General features: G+C 43.8%; 1 protein-coding gene and 1 long non-coding RNA gene across 11 annotated transcripts in view; one reads left to right on the plus strand and one right to left on the minus strand.

Moving 5' to 3' along the window:
- Positions 1-1,526: 1,526 nt before the first annotated feature.
- LOC146179013 (uncharacterized) overlaps positions 1,527-18,534 on the minus strand; it is a 449,427-nt gene continuing 432,419 nt past the window's right edge. For 9 of the 10 annotated variants that reach the window (XM_084578711.1, XM_084578709.1, XM_084578708.1 and 6 more), the window contains 10 exons: positions 16,892-17,420; positions 16,220-16,403; positions 15,182-15,422; positions 12,979-13,056; positions 12,525-12,601; positions 10,499-10,600; positions 9,475-9,608; positions 6,482-6,587; positions 5,487-5,749; positions 1,527-5,169 (listed from right to left, as the gene is read on the minus strand). In XM_084578711.1, coding sequence (XP_084434837.1) covers positions 4,896-5,169; positions 5,487-5,749; positions 6,482-6,587; positions 9,475-9,608; positions 10,499-10,600; positions 12,525-12,601; positions 12,979-13,056; positions 15,182-15,422; positions 16,220-16,403; positions 16,892-17,420 — 1,988 coding nt within the window. In that variant the 3' untranslated portion in view covers positions 1,527-4,895. The remainder of the gene's footprint in view (positions 5,170-5,486; positions 5,750-6,481; positions 6,588-9,474; positions 9,609-10,498; positions 10,601-12,524; positions 12,602-12,978; positions 13,057-15,181; positions 15,423-16,219; positions 16,404-16,891; positions 17,421-18,534) is intronic. The other variant, XM_084578705.1, reaches the window with a different exon arrangement.
- On the plus strand, positions 5,061-16,898 carry LOC146179014 (uncharacterized). Its single transcript, XR_014700678.1, has 3 exons — positions 5,061-5,201; positions 16,237-16,427; positions 16,777-16,898. It is a non-coding gene; the product is annotated as an uncharacterized LOC146179014 (long non-coding RNA).

The raw sequence follows: 18,534 nt of genomic DNA on the forward strand, positions 1-18,534 counted from the left end.
TTTTTTACCTATCTCGGTTTCAGCACCCAAGGGATGGGCAAGTGTAGATAACGTGAGTGTTTAAAAAGCAACGATATAATTGCCTACTCTTCACTTGTTGTGATCCCTGTTTTTGATGATTTGGTTGGGTTTGTGGGTTTAACATTCTAAAGCGATGCAGGCTACGAGAGACGCTTTTCTTTTTTGAAGCAGGCTGGCTTTAGCGTTCTGGTGAACAAAACTACAGAGCAACGATTATATTGTTTTTGCTTTTCTATCGTTCACGTGACCTAGAGTTGACTTGGACGCCACAGCCATAAAGAAATTCGATTAAATATGTTATTCAGCGTTTGTGGAAAAATATCACGTGAAGATCCGTATGCAACAGTGTCTTCCTCACCTATCATTACAAATAATAAAACTCGAACCCCAAAATTACGTGTTAGCATGTTAAAATTAGCAAAATGAAAGTATTATCACGCAATACTTTACACTTTACACAGCGGCTTCATTACTGTCTAGCACGCAGGTAGACATACATCGTTTCCGACGTTTGAGAGCACTGCTCTTTTGATTGCTCGATAGCTTCCAATTTAGTTAATATTAATGCTAATGCATGCTCTGCCACTATGCTAAGATGTAAATGAAAGAAGTTCAGGATTGATAATTGGTATAGGATAGAAGTCAATAGAAATTGTATTTGAATACAGAAATAATGCGGGTAGTACCTTTAAATTTGGTAAATTGGTTAGAGATCGAGAGAAAAAATAAACAGAAAATATCGAGCATAGTGCCATTTGCCATACGATCGCCGTGAAAGAGGACGCGCCAATCCACTCATCCGGCATATAGCCTTAATTCCGTGCATATTTTATGCCTGTTGATATCTTCAGAACCCCTGCAGGTAGATCAGTGGAGCCTTGTATGCTGTGCAGTAAATCCTGTTCTCAGCTACATCAGAGCTTGTAGTATCCATTTCTTTCTTTGTCCCTATTCTACTTTCCCTGTGGTACTTTAACCACATATGCTATGCACTAGGTTAACCATCTGCATTACATCAGTGCTCCCAGAACCAAACTACATATGAACGAAACAATACAAGTTTTGCAGAAATCATGCCACAGTTACCGTGACACTAGTTATGTTCAGTAGTGAGATTTTCTCATAATTTTCTGAATATAAAGTCTCAGTCATCAGTCCCTTTAATATGAATGCGAAGAAGTCTTTTTTATCAATAGCCACTCACTGTTAAAGCAGCAAATTTTTCTTCTTGCCTATGCAAGCTACCAGTTTTTTTAGGCGGCAACCCGTGTTTCCCATATTCAAGACGGGAAACCGGCTTACAGAAAATTACGATTTTGTGAATTACGCATCTTTAGCAATGTTAATCTGCTTATGCGCCTGAAGATGAGAAAGTGAGTAGATCCGGTAAAGAAAAGAAAGATCAAACCAGAGAAAGAAAAGATCAGCCAGTGCTCTAGCTGCGTATGCTACTCTTTTCTCGTGTGATGGAGAACCAAGGAGGAAATAAAACAGAAGTCCAGAAATCAGGGCAAAAAAATACTGTATTGACAACATTGTGGATATGTAAACTGCTGCAATGCAAGTTCTTTTTTTTTCTTTAAGTACGTGGAAGCATGGTGTGATATGTACGGTCTGCATGAAAGTGACTGGCATGAAATGCTACCATACAGCTCCTAATACACGGATGAAAAAAAAACGAAACGTGTTACACCACTCCAAAGAAAAAGAAATGAAACTGAATGAACAATGGAGCCACACAAGAAACAAACAAAAGCGTCACCAGTATTTCTCATTTTCTCGAGTGCCCATGATGTGAAAGAAACACATGCCTTCACCACACATCAAGTATATGCTACCTACTTGAAATGCACACTGTTTCCACAATCTATAGTGGCTCTATAGAAAGCCACCAAAAATGAAAATGATGGCTCGATTCTTCACATAGTAGTGAGATGCCAGGCAATGACTATGCAAATGCAAACACAACATGCATAAAATATAATGAGGTGACCATGATGCCATACGGAGCTTACACTAGTGTGGAAGAAAACTTTGCCATCCTCTTCTGGCGCCTTACACGCCACAATAATTATTAATATGTACAGTCATCAATAAATACCTTAAAGACAAAAACCTTCACTTAGAACTCTCATTCACTAGCTTTTTCCTCCTGGCTCGCACCTTATTAAACATATTAAGAAATAAACTGCACTACTGCAATGTATAAAAAATTAAACTTTGAAGCTAAAATAAAGCGATAGAAGCTAAACAAGGTACGAAAGCACTCCCAAGGTTAGCCGCAATACTAAACTTTGTATTTAAGGTGCAGGAGATATAGCTCTATTGTAAACAGAAAACACAAAACTAAAGTCACTCGGTATTTCAGACCAGTGGTTGGTGCTGGGAAAGAAAAAAGGTAAGAATTAAAATTAGCAACAAACAGCCCAACTTTCACATGCAATAAGTGACAAGGCTGCAAATAGGAAAGGTAACAAAACTTGCTAGCTGCTACGATACTGAGGACAAAGTAAACTAGTACAAAAGAGTCGGGAAAAAATTGAGCAAGAAGCAAATGCAAGAAAAGAATGGTTACGAACAGCACATGACAACATGACAGCTTGCTTGGTCATAAGGAATGCAAAAGTCATTGTTCTTGTGGTACAATGGTGGTCTGAGTGCAGATTATGACAGCAAAAATGAATAAGAAACAAGAAACGCAAGAAGTGAGCTAAGTGAAACAGACGGGACACGCTGAAGAGCTCACATCAATGTTTGCATTATCCCTCTTTTTTGTACACATGAAAAGCGAGACAGAAAAACAAAATTATGAGATGAAACGCTTTCACGTAGATTTGTTTAGCGGCTCGCACAGGATGCCAGGTGATGATCGAGATGACCATTTCCAAGCGGGAAGCAAGAGGCAAACACAAAACAAGAAAAATACTACAAGCGTTCTTCACACAACATTGAACAAGTGGGCGGCATGAGGTCATATCCCAGTCCCGGATCGCGCATTGAATGATGATGCATTTGCATTTAGAACATCTTTTCTCAGTAAGAGACATATGGCATACTGCTGAATGCTACTTAATGCTGACAACAATTGGCAAAAGGTAGCACAGCAAATGAGGTTAAGTTCACTGAGACCAGAACAAACAGCAGATGTGGAGCCAACAAATGAAACAAACTGGGAATTAGTGGCAACGCTGCCAGCTTGCACGAAATGCACATGTTTGGGTTCTAAAGACGTGCAATTTCAACAGAGAGTTTTTTTTTTACAGAGTCAGAGGCTCAACTCTCTAAGACGACGACCCAAAGCTCTGCCATGAACGTGAGTCCACGGAAGGTAAGTGTACCACACAGACTGCTATCAAAGTGTACTGCTACCGCCTACACGACATACTGCCATCTGCTCTCTCTCTAGGTATTTAGTACGAAGACTGCAAAAGTGACGCATTTTACGTAGCACTATATGTCCTGTTACACATGAACATGGGAGGAGGAAGAACACAGACTATAGTATAGCTGGTAACTTTTACAACGTCATTTTTCCGGTTCATCGATCGCGTTTTTTTTTTCTCGCGCTTCGTTTTGTGTCTAGGAAAATTGACACTGCGTGGTAGCAGCGCAGAACGATATGCACAGAGGAACATTTTTTTTTTTTCTCCCGAGGCTCTTCGAGCTGGAGTCTGCTAGAACGTTGCACTGTCATCACAGAGCTTCCATTCTCTATGTCACCTTCTGCATGTGAAACACTCGAGGCCGAAACACCTCGCCACCTTCTGATTAGGCCGGTAACTCTTCTTGACCTGCTTGCTTTAAGAATGTCGTGCCAACTTGGAGGGCAAACTTGGAGAGAGATAGCATGGAGGGATCAACAGCACTTTGACACTTGATTCCAAAGTCCACACAGCACCCGGCACTGCTGTTTCTCGCATACAGGTGGTAGGAAAGCAGTTGAGTTTTCGTACTGATCGCAAAAGCAAAGAAGCTTTACTTTTGCTGTCTCAAGCCCAGATACTTGATGACAGGCCCATTTGGGAAAGGCATGACCACCACCATTTTGTTCTCTACTGAATCTTATTTTGCAAGCTCACAGCTCGTGCAAAATGCCAAGGGCGTGCTTAAATTAACACCATACAGAACATGGAAGCCTATTTTTGGTTAGAAAATAGAAGCAATGTATTTTAGGTAGAGCTTCATTTGTGGTGCTTAAAAGCAATGGAAATACTCAACATAATGTGCAAAGAAGGATCCCTACAAGAAATCGCCAAGTGCTTTTTGCAAAACTAAATAACGAGGGCTCACGTGGCTTTCCCATTTAAATGCCCCAAATAAATGATCAGCTAGCTTCATACTCAAGTGTGCTTAACACTACCACATGTACACTGTTCACTGACAGGTGCGCAAGCACATCTTCCACGAAACAAGCAACATGGCTGTCCATGAAGGTGACATCTTATGCCACGCCTTAAGCAGAGAGCCAAAACCAGTTTCTTTTTCACTGTATCCAGCTTTGTGGCCTCGACTAATGCTCCGCATCAAATAGTCCGCCGTAAAACAACCACAGCCTGGAAAGAAGGGGAAAACACTTGTCTCTGCCGGAAACAACTCGTCGCCCTTCCCACTGAGGTAATTGTGGTACTGAGGTATGGTGCGATAGAGATGTATTCGTCGTTGACTGCTACAGTGACAATGCTGGCGTTGCTGTTGCTGCGGCTGCGTGGAGACGAAATGAAATTCGTGCCTTGGAAGGGATGTTCTTGCTTGCTTCGCCGTGGTGTGCGACGAAGCCGCGCGATCTTGCGGGACACGGGAGGGCAGGGTACTGGGTGCGTGTGTTGGAAAGGGTGGGTGAGTTAAGGGAGGGCAGCGCGGTGGGGGGCAATGTCCTACGTCGAGTTCGAGACCGGCGTCTCGCAGGGGGTCGTCGTGGATGAAGACAGGGACAAATCTTCGGCTTCCTCGTTGTCCTCCCTCTCGGTGGCTGAGTCGCGGCCGATGGCGGCGTCAATGCCGTCGGAGGGCCGGGGTGCCTCGTCACATCCCAGGTCGTCTTCGAGCACGGAGCCCGTGACCAGCTGGTCAGGAGTTGCCTCCATAGGTTCCTCCAGGTCACTGCTGGGCTCTTCTACCACTGGTTCCTGCTTGATGTGGACGCCATTGCTGTGGCAGAGTAGGCAAGAAAAGACGGCAATGTGAGCGACTGCATGTGGCCACACATGCACACAGTTCCGATTCTCCTAGCATGTGAGGAATATCTGCACACATGTGAGGAAATCGTGGTAGAAAAGAAGGACAAAGCATTTAAACAAATATGACATGCTATAAATACTAGCAGCATGTTAGCACTTATCACGAATATACAGCATATGCAATCCTCATGCTTTGTTCAAAGCAGGTATTTCAGATGAATCCAGGGTAGCAAGATCTTATAGCAATGGGTGGCATACACAGACAGTGAAGATGAAGATGACCTTCACCTGGTGAGTCTCTCCCCCGGGAGTCCCTGGCCGAGCATGCCGGCGACGAATCGCTCCGCAGCATCTCCCGCTGCCCCATGGAGCTGTGGAGCAGGCAGCAGACCGCCCGAGGAGACAATTGGGCTGCTGAGGGGTCCGTTGCCTGCGCTCGGCGGCCGGGCCCCGGGCATGACTACGCCACCCGCAATGGACGCCGCCGTGCTCACTGCCGTGCCGGAAATCGCTGCACTGAGGAATGACAGGTTGCTCTCGGCCAGCGCTGCCTGTAAACACAAAAAAGAGGAAGCGTGTGGGTTAGAGGTCGCATGATATCGATATAGCAAAGATGGAGACCAAAGTCTAAGCTATGCTGAGGCGATTGAAATGTACTATAGGAACTAGCACTGAACTAAGGTAAAGTAGACATAAAGATGAGTTTGCCATGTTTTGCAATTTTGTCGAAATGAACAACTTGACTACCTATTGCGATATAGTAGGGACATATATATGTAGGTTCTGTGGGAAGAAAAGGCAATGTGAACTTCGGTTTGAATGCATGCATAGTTGTGCTATTTTCCGGGAGCTCCTGCTCTGAAAAATAGGCCATGAAGTAACGTCTTTTACCTGGAAGGTGTGTTATAGGTCAGTTGCCTCAGCCTATGGCACTCATGCATAGCAGTGGCATTAAATAGCGCTGAAAGAGCAGCGAGTCACACAGCAGCGGCCGAAAGTGTATCTATGGGAGTATGCCTTCAGCCATAGAGCACATGCATTGAGCACAGAAAAAGGCAGCGTGGCTTGCCTAACAGGCCTATCGCTACTCTTTTCTGGCCTGCAGCATTAAAGCTGTGTGCTGTACACAAAAATGGTGCTCATTACATCCTGTAAAATCCCATGCTCTATTTTCAGCACGGATGTATACGTACAGTTTATGTACAGCAGTACCCTACATGACACCACCTAATTTTATTGACTATGTGAAAAAAATCAAAGGCACATTCTTGGAAGGCACTCACTTGCAGTGAAGCGTTAAGGGACTCTCCGTACAGACCCGGACTTTGCTGGAGGGTCGGACTACGGACCGATCTCTGTCCTACTTGCTGGGAAGGCACTGGTAGGCCCCTAGCGGAAGTAAAAAAAAGTCACGTCAACTCTCTTTTGCACTAGTGTAAATGACAAGCATGACTGCAGCACACTCTGGACATTTAATGACTGCTTTGACATGCTATATCATGGTGCCTTAAAATCTAAAGCTCACCAATAACTGCAATGCTGCTGCAGAGCAGTATCAATTCATGCCATAAAAAATATTTAAGTGTAATGTTTTTGTTTAGAAGACAGAAAAATAGTATCAATAAGCTTCATGAGAGCAAAGACTATTCTACGCCGAAAACTTTTGAGCACAAAAAGGCAGCCATTTAAACCATGCAAATATTTATAACAGTTGCCATAAAAATGTTTTGCAACTGTAAAGACTTAGAGAAGAGTATTACATTCTGAAATGAATCAATGGCTTTCACAAAAAAAGTATTAATGTAACATTGCAGAAACGATCCTGAGACATATAAGAATCACTTTATCAGTGCTGCAAAAGCTTCAATGCCAAAGAAGCAGTATTGTATAACACTTTGGTTAGTCATGCACTACTGTACTAGTCTACAACACCTATAACATGGATCTAAACATGACTCTACAACCTATCGAATTCAGCTACGCTGCACCAGTCTACATTAATTGGATGGTACATAAATGTGCCTAGGCACCTATGACAAGCAAAGGTGTGACTATGAGTCTGCTATTCTGTTGGCGATCCAGATTTTCAAATTCATATGTTCTTGCATTGCACGTAGTAAACATGCTTGCTTGCACTGTTGTCTCAGTGCCCAGTAGGAGATGAACTGGAGTATCGATTTAGAGCTGTAAAGCTACACTCGCCAACAGAACAGAGCCAGTAGTTCACCCACTACTACAAACATACATACAAATATTGGCACACAAAAAGTTATAAACACAGCTGCATCAGTGACTACTCAAAACTTGCTCAAAAAGAATAAATTCGAAAGTGGAGGGAAGCACAGAAAAGGAAGGACAGGAGAGGGTCAGGAAAGGTGTCAGCACGCAAGGCTTCATGCTGAAAAAAAAATTGCATGCAAGGATGCCAGAGAGCCTGCAGACAGGCATGAAAGAAATTATGTGCTCTACCATAGGCTCCGGCTTCCTTATCAGATTTTTCTATGCAATTGCTCCAACGAATCAATTCCTAAATGATGCACTTATATTCTTGGAACAAAATGAATGCATTCATAAATGCACTGTCAAAGCTGAAGTAGAAAAGGCAAGGGAGAATTGTCGATATAACGCTACCTGCTCTCATTACAGAATTTACAGAGCGGCATGTTCTTATATTCTGAATTTTGTAAACACAGAACTGCTACTATGTACATAAATATTACTGGAAATAACGCACCCTGCTTCTGATAAATGTAATATAGCACACAGAAATCTTGAAACAAGTCAATCAGCTTAACTGTGCCCAAATGGAAAGCAATTTTCTCTCATCTTCAAGGCTGTTATTTCTCTGTACAGCTCTTATCCTTAATGTTTATGCGCTCATGACCACAGCGCATGATGCGTACCCATGCCGGACCGTTAAGGACCTTTGACAGTGCATAGTGCATCATAAACAATGCCTTCTAAGGCTTCGACCTCTTGGGTCGGCAGTCCTTGTGGATTTCGGGCGAGGACCGTCTTCCAACTGGTTTGCCCTACGGCTTACTCAGCCAATTGCGGCGGTGTGTTCCGGAAGTCGGTGAATTTTCGGGGACGGCCACGGCTGAGGTGACGCCGCTTAACAAATTCGCGATCGTCCACCATCCAAAACGAGCCGTAGTCATCCTCGTAACGAACAAAGCACTTATGCAGCGACAAGTTGGTTCGGATAGCATTCTGCACTTGGTGGCGTTGTTAGGTCCGGAAGCCGCGAAGGTTTTTGAGGAATCATTGGGAACAGGAAGGGGGGTTGGGTGTTTGAGTCAATGAAAAGATAGTTTTGTCAAAAAATCAATTTGGGACGGAAACACAAAAATGAAAAGAAAACAATCGTTGCAGATGCCACCAGTTCGGCATGAAAGGGTTAGCGATGGGGGAGGAAAAAGAACAAAAATTGAAAGCAAGGTCATATTTAGAAAAATGTTGAGCAAATAAGTAAACAATAATGTTAAAAATTATAAGAGGAGTACAATAAGCAGAAATTAAAAAAGAAAGCATGATGTTCAAGTTTTGAAGTAGTCATGGATGACAGCCGTATCAGTTAACAATTTACAAAATAATGATGCCAAAAGGATTACAGACAACCCATGCATGTGAAAACAAGGTCAAGCAGTATACCAAGTTTTTGTTTTGTTATGAATTGGCATCATTTACCGAGAAGCAGAAAATGAAATAAGCAAGCATGCAGAAATAAACATGGAGGCAAACAGAAGGTGTAGCCACATAACGGCATCAGTCAAGGAAAAGAAAAAAAAAAAGAAAAAGTAAAGTCAGCAAAAGATCATGCACCGGTGCATGTGAAATTAAGAAGCGTATAAAGAAATGGTGCAAAGGGCAGAACGCAATGACAACATGTTGTAACACAGGAATAAAAAAATCAGAAAAATGAAAAGGGAAGGGTGGAGAGAGAGAGAGAGAAAGAAAGTGTGTTAAGCAAGCACAGCAAGCAGTACATTTCTACTGGTCTGTTTGCTCATGCACAAATATGGCCAGTGTGGTGGTTTCAGATCAAAAATCTAGAGAATGTCGTCTAGTCACGTTCTATTTTATTTTTTTTGTCTGTGAAATTTTCTGCTGTTTGTGCTATTAAGCAAATTATTTTAAAAGCAGCATGCATATTGTTTCATTTTTCAGTCATCCACATTGTGAAGGAGCAAACAGAGTTCAGAGAGCACATTGCATCAGTTAGCAAAGAAACAAGCTTCACGCATGTTTTGGCCGGTTAGTGTCGATGATTTACCCTGCTATCCGATCTTGGAGTCGCTGGGGCCTACGCTTGTAGAATTCTATTTCGTCCACAGTCCACACAGCCCCTTTAACGTTCTCAACACGCATAAAACATTTGTGTAGGCTCAGGTTGTGTCTCACCGCATTCTACGCGAAAGAAGAAAAACACATGTATGGACTTTAGCTTCGATGCTGTCAGTATATAAACAATTGGTTAGGCAACTGCTTAGAGGAAAGAAGAAGGATTGAATAAGTGAACACTGGTGAAAGCACTAACTACCAAATCTATAACTCTTGAGTGAAAGTTTCTTTTATCTCATTGGTTACCTTTAAAGCAGCTTGCAGAGATAGCTACGATCATACAATTTACTATCAATGAAAAGCCCTCTGAGTTACACACAGTGATTTCAACTTCAGAGTGAAGATGAAATTTTGCAAACAGAACATCTGAGTTCATATGCCACAAACAATTTCTCAAAGCAGCAAGTTGGAGATAGTTTGCGAACTTTGAATGCCATAACTACTTCTGAGAAATTATCTAAACACAAACTGCATGAAAACAAGAACTAAGATAGCTGCACATCATCAGGAAGAAAGGAAAGGTAGGATTCAAACATTTAGAAGTAGTAAAACATTGACAGGATGGCAGTCAATAATTCTGTACAATTCTGTGAAAGATAGGAAAATGTCACACATTTCATAACTGCACAGTAACAAGCATCTGAAGCCATTCGATCCACTAACCAATTTCAACACCAAAATAGTATCATAAGCTTAGGGTTTTGAGAAGGGGGGTACTTCATAATCAGAATTGTCTTTGTCTGACCTGCACTGCCTAGTTCCCTGTGGCTCTAAAAAATCAATGTATAAAGAATAGCCCAGCTCTGCTGCAATTCACTGCTTCAGTTTAAAGTCCCTGGTAATAATTCCCCGGGCACAATCTAATTTTTCGGTACAGAATTTGCATGAATGCATGATTACTTAGAGAAAATTCTTGCAATGCAGAGTGATACATGCAATAGGCAACTCTCCATTACCTTCCAAGTTGCAGCATTCCTACGGAAGTAGCAGAAGGTATTCTGGAACCAGTTGTAGATCTCATTCAGCGTTAACTGTTTATCAGGAGATTCAATTATGGCCTGCAATAAGAATACAACAAAAACGTTTCACTGCTGTAGCCCGATTGGTTGCAATGAGCAGATTTCCCAAAATCATGCCAAGATTTCTACATCATTGCAGAAAAGGTTAGCAAGACTGGATGGAAATACACTGAATCTTCCAACAGTAGTGGCAACTGTAATAGCACACACATTGATGAAAGGGTCTGTACTATATTTCGCATAATACTGAATGTTTTCCATATATTTCCTGTGTGTTTCCCATACAGGTCATATGGAAATCATAATGTAATGTCTTATGTACTATATGGAAAACACACCCATAAGACGAAAATCACTTGGACTTGATATGACTTCGTGGACATCATAATGCCATGAATGGTTTTGTCACTTTCTTAAATTTCAGCTAGCACACAGAATTGTGTTTGCTAAGAGGCTGCGACCGAGTGCTCTGAAACTCATAATTGCATGCGGGAGTTCATGTGATGGTTGAGCTCGTTCTTAGCATTACAGCCATCTTCTATTGAAACTTCGCTACAGTTGTTAAATTTAGCGTGGTCAAAAGTCACCAGCATTCTAATCTTCAATGACCAATGTGTACACTTGCTAATATTGTTGCCTTCACTTCGTTTCTTGTTTCTGTGTGCAAGTTTTGGGAGAAACATATCTGAGTTCCCAAGCCAATTTTTTAACTGTCATTTCTAACTAAGCCTACTACTTAAGCATCATGTGTAAACCCCGTTAAAGAGTTATAGAGACCGTAGGGAAACATATGGAATACACAGGACTTTTCATACAGTTTCTTCAAGTAGCATGCAGACCTCATATTTTTTTTAATTACATATCTGCATTTGGAATTTTTCAGTAGGACACAGCCATTACATCCTATTTTAAAATAAAAGAAAAACATTATTTTAGGAACACCAAAGTGCATATAGTACTATGTTGTTTTGCTGCAGCAATATGAAGCAGGTTGTAAACAGTTCCATATGAACTCTCGTTAATTAGCCGTTTGTGAATTCGAAAATTAGATAATCCGAAGAAGGAGCGCAGACGCGGCCGATGCCTATTTAAGTCTTTGGTGTTGGACACTCGTTAATTTGGACACGGGCGGATTACTCCGGTTATTTCAAACGGGCGATCTCGTTGAGGCATTGCCAGCGATCAGTGAAATTGACCTCTCCGAACCTCAACTCTATTGAATAGTGGCACCCGCGCACTTCGTGCGCGCTATATGGTAGCCACGACGACGATCGGAAGTTCGCAATTTCCAAAATATAGCCCAGTCACATAGTTTCGGTTTCACTTTCTTCAGTCACGCCATCTTGCGGTTTCGATCGGGAGCGCGCATCGGTCAGTTCGCGCAGTTTCGCAATGGCGTCACGTTGTTCTAATATCTACGCACACGCCCCTTGCGTGCATCCAGGTACCGGTACACTGAAACTACGCGCTGACCACGCGCCGTCTTACCGCACCGCATGCTTCACTGCAATGCTTCAGTGTGCACGGTGAAGCATCCTCAAAATGCGACGGGGCTGCTTTGGGAAGAAGCACCAATGCTACTGCGCCGCACAGTGAAAATGGTAGCGGACACCTTTACAATTTTGGTTCACTGTCGGGAAAGTTTAAGTGCTGTTAGTTAGTTGACTAACAGCACTTCGTTCCGACAGTGTGCGCAAGGCAAATCACTTGACGAAACCGGAAATAATCGTCGTTCTCACTTCAGTTTTATTTCAAACACCCACAACCACCATGCAAATGGATTTCGGAATTTTTTTTAGAACCATTCGATAATTCGAACTCTCGATTATTTCGAACGTTTCTTCTGGTCCCTTGAAGGTAGAATTACAAGAGTTTACTGTACTACATATCTGCTATGCAAGAAAAAGCTATCAGCTGCTTTTTTTTTTTTTATAAGCTCAATGTTCACACAGACAGCACTCACCTGCCGAATGAGAGAGGCGTATGTGAAGGGAGGCCGTACGTCCGCAGACTTGTAAAACTCTCGATTCCGCTGGATCTCTGCAACGAGTGAAAGAGTGCAACAAAATTATCACTCCTCAGTCTTATTTGTCTGGTGCATCCAGAAAGCACGTGGTAGCGCTGGCCCATTTAGGAAATCTCAGTGTCAACCACCACACAACACGGAAATAGAAAGGTTTGATATGACCGACGAAGTAGCCGCCAGAGACGGTATAATGGTAGGAAAAATATTAAATGATAAAATAAAAATATTGAGGGCGCCTTTAGGGTCCTCCTATTCGATGCCTGGACGTGCTAACTACCACCAGCCAGAGATACGCTTTAATTTTTCGCTCACTGTGTCAACAACACCAGGTTTTTTTGGAGAATAGAGCCTCTGATAGCATCGCGTTAATAGATCAGGGGACTTCACTTACCTTCGGTGATATCCAAGTTAGCTCTCTCCGCAACCCTACGTCGTATGGGCGAGTCAGGTAATGATGCAATTTCCATACCTGCATGACAAAGAAACAGTGACTGAAAGTTAGGCCAGTTTTTCCGCAGACATAGTAACACATAAAGGTCAATGTGCAATAAAATTGAAAGATTTAGTTCACTCAAGCAAGTATCAAGTTAAATGGTCAACATTCCGAAACAGAATTACAGACTGGAGCGGGAAATTCGTGAATAAGATAGAAGCACTGTGCAGTAGGTTTAAAGAGACAGTCTACTGATTTTGAATAATATTTTCTGACATCAATCAAAACCTTTTTTCCCGTGAATGTAACAGTGAATTTTTTTCGTATTGTAATCTCATTATCTCAGTGGCAGACGGCGCCAGCAAACCCAGACATGGGGACACGATACGTACAATATGCTGACGAGAACCCACTTAATACGTTTTTCAGCATTATACGATCTTTTAAGTACTCGGCCGACGCCATATAAAGGCAGTTAATTTTCGTACGGCTTATGCGATAATATTTTCGCTTGGGTTTGAATAATACGATCCTGAAAATATGTGAAAAAGCGCATGGTTTCTGATCTCCTTCCAAAAGACAGTAAAACTGTGCTAGCACAGGACGATGGTAGCCGTAACTCTCGTAGGCGATGTTTCAGTACTATTTGCGCATGTAATGAATGTGCCTTCCCACTTGGCAGAACGCCAAGTTACAAACGCTCTTCGCGGCTTCGTCACAGCTGCGGAACTAAGGGCTGAAACTGCAACTGGCTTTTACAAGCGTCAGGAAAAATGCTTCCAGGCAGTGAGAAACAATAAGTCGAGCGCAAAATGACCAAGTGCAGGAATAAAAGGAGCTCATGGGCCATGTTCCATTGGAGACCTATCGGGGCCTGTTTTGGGAATACAATTTTCGGATAACATATATTTTAATATTCAATGCTCGTGTGAATCTTATCAACGAGATTCCAATACAGTAAATCTATGAACACGAGGATTACTCCGTAGCATGCATGGGCGATGCGCAGTGACCGTATTGAGCATGGTATTAATAAAGGTGCCCAGATTTTCTTAAATATATAACTGATAGCACTAGGGTATATTCAAATGAAATAAACGAAACAAATAAAGTCAATAAAACTTACGATACCTATCACGAGTACCTAGAAAGTTTCTGCTTGAAGCAGAGTCATAAGTGTGTTCTTTTTAAAGCATTTTAAGAGAAGGTCACAAGCAATATTAAACAATAAAATTAGCCATAATTTATTGAAAGAGAGATAGGCGGATTACCTCAAGCTGATATGGAGAAAACAAACCGCACGTATGACTCTGTAGTATAGTCTTGAAATGTATTATATTTCCTTAAAACTTTTCCGGCGTCTACCATGCCAGCCGCACCAAGAGGACACAGCATGATGCTACCATCCCATTGTACTAGATTTTCTTGACCAATTGAAAGTACAAATTCCCGCCGAAATCGCGAATTGTGTCTCGTTCCTGCCGCCAAGTACTGTAGTCAACCAGTCTGTGCCGTTATTTTTACACAGGTCTCCAACAGTAGACTGTTCCTTATGCACCACTACGCTTCCACTAAAGACCAATTGGTCTTTAGTGGTCTTTATTGGTCGACCAGCGGAACATACAGGTCGCACGGCGAAAGTACAGGTTCCGGAAGTTGAGGCCACATCTTACGGCAAAATGCGTTCCGATAGATAAATAGGCAGAGGCACAGCACTTTACAACTTGCGTTCGCACGCTGTTGGCTGTGGACGTTGAAGATTTGGATATACGCGGACGCAAAAAAAAAAAAAAAAAAAAGAAAAAAGAAAAAAGAAAAAAAGAAAACAGCGATGCCCAGCGGCTTCCGGCGAGAATTCTGAAACCACTAAAACCAGCCAAAAATATCCCGTAACCTCCGGAAGTGACGACATCACCGACTAAAAGTTAATTCGAAGAGATCCGACTCTGGTTGGCAGATTGAGTTAGAGCGCTCTGCTAGAAAAGAGTTGCTCCAATCAAACGGCCAGCGGAATGTGCTTAAATTGGTTTATAGGAAAGTATAAAGCTGCGGTTCTGTCACATATCTCCGTGGACATCTGAATCACGTTGAAAGAGAAGGGAGGGAGGTGGGAGTGAAAGAAGAGAGAGACAGCCTATGTGGGCTGGATGAAGCGACTGACCCGACAGCGGAGACACGCCCTTGTCGCTCAGCCTGCGCCGGATGGGACCCGAGCCGGGGGCCTGGGTGGATGAAGGCAGCCCCAGAAGCCGGCTGGTCATGAGCGGGCTGCTCATGGTGAGCGGCGGTGGGCTCGGGCTGATGGGCAGCAGTGACTGAGGTGAGGACGTCGCTGGCTTGGGGGTCGACGACAGCAGCTGCAGGCACACAGACGAGGGGGGAGGGGAGCAGCTCGCAAAAGGCTGCCGAAAAAAACTTCGCGCTCAGTACATCTGCCAAATAAAGAGATTCTGCCGTCGCAAGGAACGGCCTGCAATACAGAATGACACAGTAACTATAACCGAAACGAATATAGGCCCTTGAAAGGATGTCATAAAGGAGCTTAGCGAAACCGTCAAGGTTTGGCACGGTAGCAGCTGCTTATGCGCACGTGAAGATGGCGCCACGTGCCCGCACCTGGTGCGTCAGTGCCATCTGTGGATACGCACTGGCAGCTGCGGTAGTAGTAGACAGTATGTGCTATGTTAAAAATTTCGAAAGACGTGGGAAGAGTCCATTTCTGCCACTCTGTGAGCTTCGCAAAGAATCTGGACACGCAGTTTTTCAATTCGTTACTCTGCAATACTGGTCGAATGAGCAACAAACATGCATAAGCATACATTGGCGAACTAAGTAGCTATGGACAGAAAGCAAGCTAGTCTCATCCTTCTAATATTCAAATACATTTTCAAGATCCACCTACTCTCATGTGAACATGCTTATGACATTGCAATAGTGTATTACAAGAACACATCTGGCCTCTAGAGAACATGCAAAGTAACACAGAACATGCCATACAGTGGCCATGCACAACAAAAAACACAAGGCGGATGTCTAGCAGCTCAAGAAGGGTACAAGTAGCATGAACGAATTATAAATTGAGTGCTATGCACTAAATTAAGTCATATCACAGTTTCTAAAATTTCTTTCGGTCCTACTCATCATGCTTTGAAAGTTATTTTAAAATCTACTGCATAAAATGTTCCGTGCGCCTACTCACCGAATCTTTGTTGCCAGAGCCAGATGAGCTGCCGTTGGGAGGCTTCATGTGGAGGTGTGCCATCATGGACTGGAGCCGATCCCGCTCTTTGTCCAGCTGCAGCTCCAGCTGAGACACAACCTGCATCTGGACTCTGGCTTGTGCTGTGCTTCGATCATCCAGCTGGTGTTCCGTGTTCAAGTGTCTGCAAGAAAAGGACACATGCAAAGTTAAATTTAGCAGTGTTGTATTATTAGCACAAATAATTACTTTTGGCTTAACACTACCTACTTAACAGACATGTTCAGAGAAATGTGATCATAATCGGTAGCACAAATGGGACCCACTAAAGACTGAAGGCTGCCCTGCTAAACCTACTGTTGCCCAAAGTCTGGCTTAACCACGACTGTTCCTGTCTTATCTCTTTACTTATCTTACCTAGTTCCCTGATGGCTGTTCCCTTTCTCAGTCTTGATTGAGAAAGAGATAATGCGGCCTTAATTCCACTTTGCACTTATGAATGATGGAAATAATCTTGGTGCCTAGGCTACCCTCCTCTCGCATTGCCTACTTTTCAGAATCTTTGAGTTGCTGACCTTGGAGGCCATAATTCCCCCCAGTAGTTCATTGAAGGCAAGCACATTCAGTGTACAAGCACCACTGAAGGACAAGAGTTCAGGTGTGCTCACTCACTTTACAAAGGCCTGGTAGTCTTCACACTCGGCGTCACACCCGGGCCACTTGCAAACGCCGTGGCCATAGAGCGCGTGCCCGCTGCTGGCTCCACTGGCACCGGAAGACCTCTCCTCCTTCCCTAACTGCTGCTGAAACGTGGACGGCGACGAAGACGCGGAGCCGCCCGCCTCGTTACCCCCGTGACACAGGGGACCACCCGCCGAGGGGTGTTGCTGCGACTGTTGCTGCTGCTGGTGGGACTGGAGTCCCTGGAGGGCACTCTGCAGCACAGTGTTGTTGCCGTTGACGAGCCGAGAGCCCGAGGACGACGTGGTGGGCGGATGCTGGGCAGTGGGCACGCCGAGAGGCGGAGGACCCGGAGGCGCGTGCGATTGCTGCTGCGCCTGTTGTTGCTGCTGCTGTTGCGCGGCGACGGCGGCGGCGGCCGAACCCAGGAGGCCGTTGAGGCCCTTGAGCGGCCCGCCGTCGACGTCCAGGCCCGACGTGACGCCGTCCTTCCAGAGCCCTTGCAGGTCCGTGTTCAGGGCTACAGAGGAGCGGCGACATGTGTGATCAGTGTCACACTGGAGTCTCGCAGGGCGCGAGTATCGGTTTTCGAAGTGAATATATTTGCTCGTTGCTGCAGTCAGTTCTTTGAAGCGAAAGCTTCACTACCCCACCTCGGGCCAAGGTCAACGACGGCTGACGTTTGACCTTCAATGAGCCAGAGGACAAAGTGTGGCTATAAGCAAAGATGCATGCACCACCCATATGGTGTCGTACCACCTTTGACAGGGAGTGTGGCTATAAGATAAGAAACTGTCTCCACCGGGAATCGAACCATTATCCCTTCGACCATGTCGAACGCGCAAACCACTACTCCACGCAGAGATTGCCAGAAACAGATCGTAATTCTTGTCTACCATGAGGATGATAGCGTTGGTAATGACGATGCGGTTAGTGAAAATGATGATAGTAACGATAGTGATGATGATCAGTAACAAGAAGCCTACCTAAGCTTTAACGAAGCTTTTGCTTAGGGTAAATCACAGCAATTTTTTTCTGTTCAGCAATAGATTTTTACCATTAAGGTCTAATGACACCAGGATCAGTGGCCCAAATGCATCGTTCGCGCGTTTCCTCCGCTTTTCGTCAGAAGCGTCTGTAGAAGTTTCTGTCGAGAGTTATTCCAGGTGTGATACCCGCGAATCGGCTGCTGCTTCATAAGAACTTTAGGACGCTCTCCTAAGTGAGCTCACGCAGGCATAAACAAAAATAAAGGGCAAGTGACACGCCAAGCAGCGTCCGAAACGGCGCGACTGGCCGATGCGCCTGACAGCCTCAGGATGGCATAAAATTAATGAAACCGAAACTATGTCACTGGGTTCTACTTCGGAAGTGGGGGACTCCTAAAGTTGTCGTGCCTGCCATAGCACGCACGCAGTACACGTGCAGCACTGTTCCATGATGATGATGATAATACTACTACTACTACTACTAATAATAATAATAATAAAAATAATAATTGATTCACAGGAAAGTTTCACGTCACTGGGTTCTACTTCGGAAGTGGGGGACTCCTAAAGTTGTCGTGCCTGCCATAGCACGCACGCAGTACACGTGCAGCACTGTTCCATGATGATGATGATAATAATAATACT

This window comes from Amblyomma maculatum, chromosome 9, assembly GCF_055883805.1.
Source record: "Amblyomma maculatum isolate TAMU_Amacu chromosome 9, ASM5588380v1, whole genome shotgun sequence".
NCBI lineage: Eukaryota > Metazoa > Arthropoda > Arachnida > Ixodida > Ixodidae > Amblyomma > Amblyomma maculatum.